Source organism: Andrographis paniculata, unplaced genomic scaffold (genome assembly GCF_009805555.1).
Source record: "Andrographis paniculata isolate CXL003 unplaced genomic scaffold, ASM980555v1 Contig89END, whole genome shotgun sequence".
Classification (NCBI taxonomy): Eukaryota; Viridiplantae; Streptophyta; class Magnoliopsida; order Lamiales; family Acanthaceae; genus Andrographis; species Andrographis paniculata.
This window is the reverse complement of record NW_026137627.1, coordinates 2,465,270-2,471,482: the sequence shown is the minus strand read 5'-3', so window position 1 is coordinate 2,471,482 and position 6,213 is coordinate 2,465,270. Positions and strand designations below refer to the sequence as shown.

Here is a 6,213-nt window from a genome sequence, read left to right as displayed (position 1 = left end):
AATCGATGTGCAACAAATCTGATCATCTGACAATTTTGCAAATTTATTAACCAAGGTCCTACCGACAGCAACATTCAACAAATTGGTGAAAGGAATTAGAATGCGTCGGCTTAAAGATCTCAAGTAAAATCCAAATCAGGGGGAGCAAATCAATATAAGAATGATGTACTATTTTTCCTTCACTATGATTTTTTCCCACAAGGTTTTTTCATAGTAAGGTTTTAACGAAACACATTTTTGATATAAAAGTATCCAAGGGGGAGTGTTATATGATGCTCATACGTGGTCAATACATACATGTTGTGTGGATGCAACGCAGTGTAATTTCATTGGCTATATATATATACACATATATTAAATAGTAACATATAATATTACTACACCTACCGCATATACATATATATACACTACTTATTATAATAATATTAATATCATACAAAATAGTGATTAACAGCAGGGATAATTATTCCTATTCGTTATTTCTATATTAATATTTACAACAATATATTATTTATATATTCTAAACAATATATATAAAAAAATCTTTATAGCTATTATTATATTGGGTAAATTTATTGAACAGTGATTAATCTTATTCAACATCATCATAATTAGCATAATTTTTAAAATATAATTATCTAATAATATATATATATATAATTAAATAAATTGTTTTATTTTTCAAATTTTAGAAAATTACATGTATTTTCTAAAACTTGTTGCAATGAAAATAAATTTCTAACATGTATTTAGTTAATATCAGTTACATGTATGGTAATTGTTATTGTATATATTTTCTTCATCCTAATTAAAAGATCATTTTTACTATTTTTTTTTTAATTTTAAAAAATAATAATACATTAATACCGAAATATCTTTAATTTTTATTTAAATTACAAATGTATCATTACATATATAATTATTTTATACACAGGTAAAAAACAAAAATATCGAAATATCTTACACGCTTATGCTAATTAGTAGAATATTATTATTTTTTAATCTAAATAATATTTCAAAAGGGATTGAGGAAGTATTATATTTATATAAACTACCGATTAACAACGGTGAAAATGAATATTTTTCCATATGAATAAAGATACTCCCTCTGTCTCAATTTAATTGACACTTTTTTCATTTTGTATGATCCGTAACAATTGACATCTTTCTATTTTTTTTTTTTTAAAAGTTATTAAATCAAAACATATTTAACAAATATAGACCAACTTAATTAACTATATAATACTCCTTCCCTTTCACTTATCATGTTCACATTTTCATTTTTGTCTTGTCCTACTTATTATGTCACTTTCTTTTTTAGAAAAGAAATATACACTCTAATCTTATTTAGAAAAATTTAATTTACAATATTTTAATTTATCTTAATCTTAATATAAAACTATTTTTATTATACGATAATTATTTACACTAATACATTTTAATTATTTATTAATTATAACCCTCTTAAATTCTCGTATCTACAGTAAAGGAGGCACCTTAGTCTGGACGGAGGAAATATATACATCTAGTAGGATCCACCCAAAAACTCTTTCTTTCTATATCTCTCGTAAAAAACCAAATATATTATTTTTATTTACATTTAAAACTCCATATCTTTTATAACATTAGTTTATGTTAATTATAAATAAATAAACGTATTTTTTTTTATTTACCTGTATTATATTATCTTCTACAAAATGATATATATTGCATATATTTTTTATTGCGATATAATTTTTAAAATATGTAAATACATATTTATTAAGCATATATATACATTAAATTTATTTTAAAATTATCAATATTATTAATTATATAAAAAATAATAAAATAATATCATAATTCATAATTATTAAATAATTAAACAATATTGTCGTAAATATTGTGTAGATGTCACTTGAACCGGGATAGGATAGAGTATAAAATTATTAATTTTATATATAAATAAAACTAAACCATTAACAAAGGACGTACATTTTACACCTGATCTTTCGTATTTAATACTTTACACATCTTTTACAATTCTCCTCCGGTTTCAGATCCAACGGTCAGGATGAACCTACCCTCTCCATCAAGGTGCCGTCTAAAAAACCCTAACAACAATCAGATAGAAGAACTACCAGAAATCCCCACACGAGCAGCCGCCATTGTTGAAGTGATGAAACCTCATTCCATCCCTCAAAACAATCTCCCTCCCAACCAACCTCGATACATACTTGCAGAATTCATGGCAATCCTCGCAACTCCTCAGATTCTTACCGATCCTAATCGCACTCCTACTCCTCCCGCTCCGAATCAATCCATAAGCAACCGCAAGCTTCTCGCTATGCCTCCCGATCCTCTGCAGTTTCTTCTCATCTTCCTCGTCGCGCAGGCTGCAGGAAACGTCCGGTACGTATCCAATTGCTCCAATCGAATCCAGCAACGCCTCCAGCTTTTCGTAGATCAACCTGCTCTGAGGATGCGATCTATCTCCAGCTTTGAAGTAATGAATCTCATTCCTTATCGCAATCCAGCTCTTCCCCGGCGGCTTCCGCAACCGCTTTTTATTCAGCATTCTCCTCATTTCCTCAACCTCTCTCCATTTTCCGGCCGCCGCGAAGATATTCGACACCAGAATGTAGTTACCGGCGTTCGCAGGCTCTAGTTCCACGAGCTTTTCAAAAATGGCGGGAATATATTCCGTTGCAGAGTGCACTCGACACGCGCCGAGGAGACTTCTCCATGCCGAAGCTTCCGGCGGAATCTCCATCGAATCGATGAACTCCAAAGCTTTGTTAAAATCGCCTCCTCGCGCTAGCAGATCTACGACGCAGGCGCAATGCACTGCCTCCGGCGTAATTTTGAAGTCACGGATCATCGAATTGTAGAGGCGTAGGCCGGATTCTACGAGACCGGAGTGGCTGCATGCTGATAGGATGGATACAAACGTTATCCTGTCCGGTACGAAGCCGTCTTCCAGCAATTTCGAGAAAGCGGACAGCGCAGCGCCTCCTCGTCCATGAACGCCGTAGGCCGCGATCATCGCATTCCACGAGACTAAGTTTCGATTCGGCAAGTTCATAAACACAAGCTCGGCGTCGCTCAAATCGCCGCACCGTGCGTACATAGTGACGAGCGCAGTCGAGACCGATAAATAATCGGGAAGAAACAACCTCCGCATCGCGTACGCGTGTACGGATTTCCCTGCAGGAAGATTAGCCAAATCCGTGCACGACGAGAGCGCAGTGATGATCGTCGCCTCATTAGGTCGAGGCTCCTGTTGGCGAACAAGTTCGCCGAAGATCGACAGAGCCTTTTCCGACTCGTTGTTATCGTTGTAACAGGCGATCATTGAGTTCCACAATATCAAATCCTTCTCCTCAAACCTCTCGAACAAGAACTTCGACGCCGCCTCGCAGTTGCAGTCGAGGTACATTTTCGTTAGCGCCGTGTGCAGAGGCGAATCGATTTCAATTCCGAGTTTCACGGCGAAGCCGTGGATGGATCTGCCAAGATTCAGATAAACTTCGTCGTCGCAAGCTGCAAGAACCGATAGTATCGTGTGGGAATTAGGTGCGATGCTCGAATACCATCCCATTTTAACGAACAAATCCAGAGCCCGATCCCTCACTCCGTTACCAGCCAACGTAAGGATCGCCGTGTTCCACGAAGGGACTTCGGGATTCAACATCTCATTGAAAATCCTTACGACAGATTCGACACAACCGATTTCTCCAAACAGATTTAAGAACACGCTCTTCACCGAGGCACTGTCTTCCATCCCGAGTTTGATCGAATGAGCGTGAAGGCTCCGACCGTTTCTCAACCCATCCGGAAACCTTTCGCACAACGGTAGCACGATGCAAAGAGTTCGTTCATTGACGCCTACCAACTGCATCGTCCCGAAGAAAGCAACGGCATCGTCGACGTAACCATTGTCGACGAACACTGAAAGCATCGTGTTCCACAAAGCGATATCCTTTAAGGAAACAGAGGAAAACAGAGCGTAGGCAGAATCGACAAATCCCAAACTGCCGTATACATTAATCAACGCGTCGACAACCCGTAAATTTTGACCAAAACCACACTTGATCGCCTGCTGATGAACCTCCATCCCAAATCTTACAAACCTTGATTCTCTGCACGCCTGCAGAACGACGAGTAATGTCACTGAATCAAACCTCACTCCATCGACCAACATCCGAACGAACAAACTCAAAGCCTCGAAGATCATCCCTGCTATGAAGTATCCCTTAATCATCGCATTCCAAATCGCGGATTTCCCTACTTCTACCATTCGAAAAACACGTTCTGCCGAAACTACGTCGAACTTCGAGTAGAATCCGATCAACGCCGTGGCGAGATGAGCGCCGGAGTTGAGCAAACCGTTCCTCAAACAGTAGGCGTGCAATTCCTTTCCGAACCATACTTCCATCAGCTCCGCCGCCGCCGCAATCACAGCCACCGCCGTCCGTGCATTCAGCCTCGGACCGACTCTCTGCATCGCCTCGAAGTAACTCATCGCCTCGTCGAATTCCGTTAACTCGACGCATCCTGCAACCATGGCGTTCCAAGCAACGACGTCTCTCTGCGGCATTTCGTCGAACACGTTGGCTGCTTCACGGAGACAGCCGCATTTGCAGTAGAAATCGATGAGGCTGGTTGCGACGCGCACGTCGTTGATCAAAGCGGTGGACGCGACGCTCCGGTGAATCTCCCGGCCGATGTCCGGCGCGTTCAGATTCCGGCAGGCTTTGAAGACGAGAGGCAAGGCGTCGGCGGTTGGAGGTAGGGCGAGCGAGCGCATTTGGGAGTATGTGGCGAGGACTGCAGCATCGTTGCGGAGCTTGGCGTGATGGATGATGAGTGAATTCCAATTTAGGGTTGATGGAAGTTCTTTGAGAATTTCCATGATTCTTCTTCGGAGCAGAGGTCATCGCCATGGCAATGCCGGAGGTTTGGATAAAGGAGCATAAAATAAAAATAAAAGGGTGTGGTTAATCCGCAATACGACGTCGTCCACATGCATCCACTAGTCCAAAATTTTGTCCGGTGAGTGAGATTTGATATTACATAAGATATATTATACATAAGATATATTACATGAGTATTTCACCTAAAAGTTTAGGACAATAAAAATAAATATGCTTAATTGTTGTAGTATTACTATTACTATAAGATTAGTTAATAAAATATTAATTATTTCTATAGTTAATTATTATTTTATATATTTTATATGAGCACAGTTAGAGTGCTGAATTGAAAAAAATCAGCACGGTTCTAATTATTTAAATCAACACCCGTAATATATACAAATAGCACACAATTTTATTATATATAATCATATTGTTTATAGTAAAGACATGTGTTGTTGGTTCATAATTATAAGTGTGTTGTATACTAGTATATGGTGTGCTGAAATTAACTATTATTTGTGTTTTGTAAGATTATAAAATGTGTTGTTAGTTTATGTATTGTATTTGTGTTGTTGGTTTATAATTACAAGTGTGTTGTATAATAGTATGTAGTATGCTGAAATCAAATATTTGTTTGTACTGTATAAAATTACAGCATGTGCGGTTAATTATGTGTTGTATTTGTATTATATAAATACATACGGTGTGCTGTCTGAGCGCATCCTATGTGATACGGTGTGCTGTCAGCATGGTGCTGAATTTTAAAGTTCAGCACCATAACGCTGCCATTGTATATATAATATATATATGTACGAGTGAATTATTATATGTATATGTATGTTTGTATAGTTGATGTGACGGTGATGTTGTACAAAAGGTAAATGAGAGAGAAATACATAAATCGAGCGAGATAGATAAATGAGTGGGAAATATGTATGTCTTCCTCTTTCATTCAGTACATATTACCTATATATATATATACTAGAACACGCTTTTACGCGGTATACCGCGTGACTATTCTATAATGTAATGTAGTGAAACATTATTTATTTGAAATATAAACTGTAAAACAAAAATGCAATCGAATTATTTGCGCTGAGGTCGGTTGGTCAGGTCGGTTGGTCGTCGGTCGGTTGGTCTGGTCGGTTGGTCCTCGGTCGGATGGTCAGGTGGGTTAGTTAGTGGTCGGATAGGCATGTCGGAAGGTCCTCGGTCGGTTGGTCTGGTTGGTTGGTCCTCGGTCGGATGATCAGGTCGGAAGGTCCTCGGTCGGTTGGTCGTCGGTCGGACGGTTAGCAGTCGGACAGACAGGTCT

General features: G+C 38.2%; 1 protein-coding gene across 1 annotated transcript; it reads right to left on the bottom strand.

Annotated features, from left to right (window-relative positions):
- Positions 1-1,913: 1,913 nt before the first annotated feature.
- LOC127243091 (putative pentatricopeptide repeat-containing protein At3g13770, mitochondrial) lies at positions 1,914-4,938 on the bottom strand. The gene has a single exon (XM_051262948.1). It carries the CDS (start codon positions 4,892-4,894, stop codon positions 2,117-2,119), a length of 2,778 nt encoding a protein of 925 aa, XP_051118905.1. The 5' UTR covers positions 4,895-4,938; the 3' UTR covers positions 1,914-2,116.
- Positions 4,939-6,213: the final 1,275 nt, after the last annotated feature.

What these genes read in the sequence shown, in the direction of transcription:
- LOC127243091 (XM_051262948.1), bottom strand. Translation starts at nt 4,894, where the DNA reads ATGGAAATTCTCAAAGAACTTCCATCAACCCTAAATTGGAATTCACTC.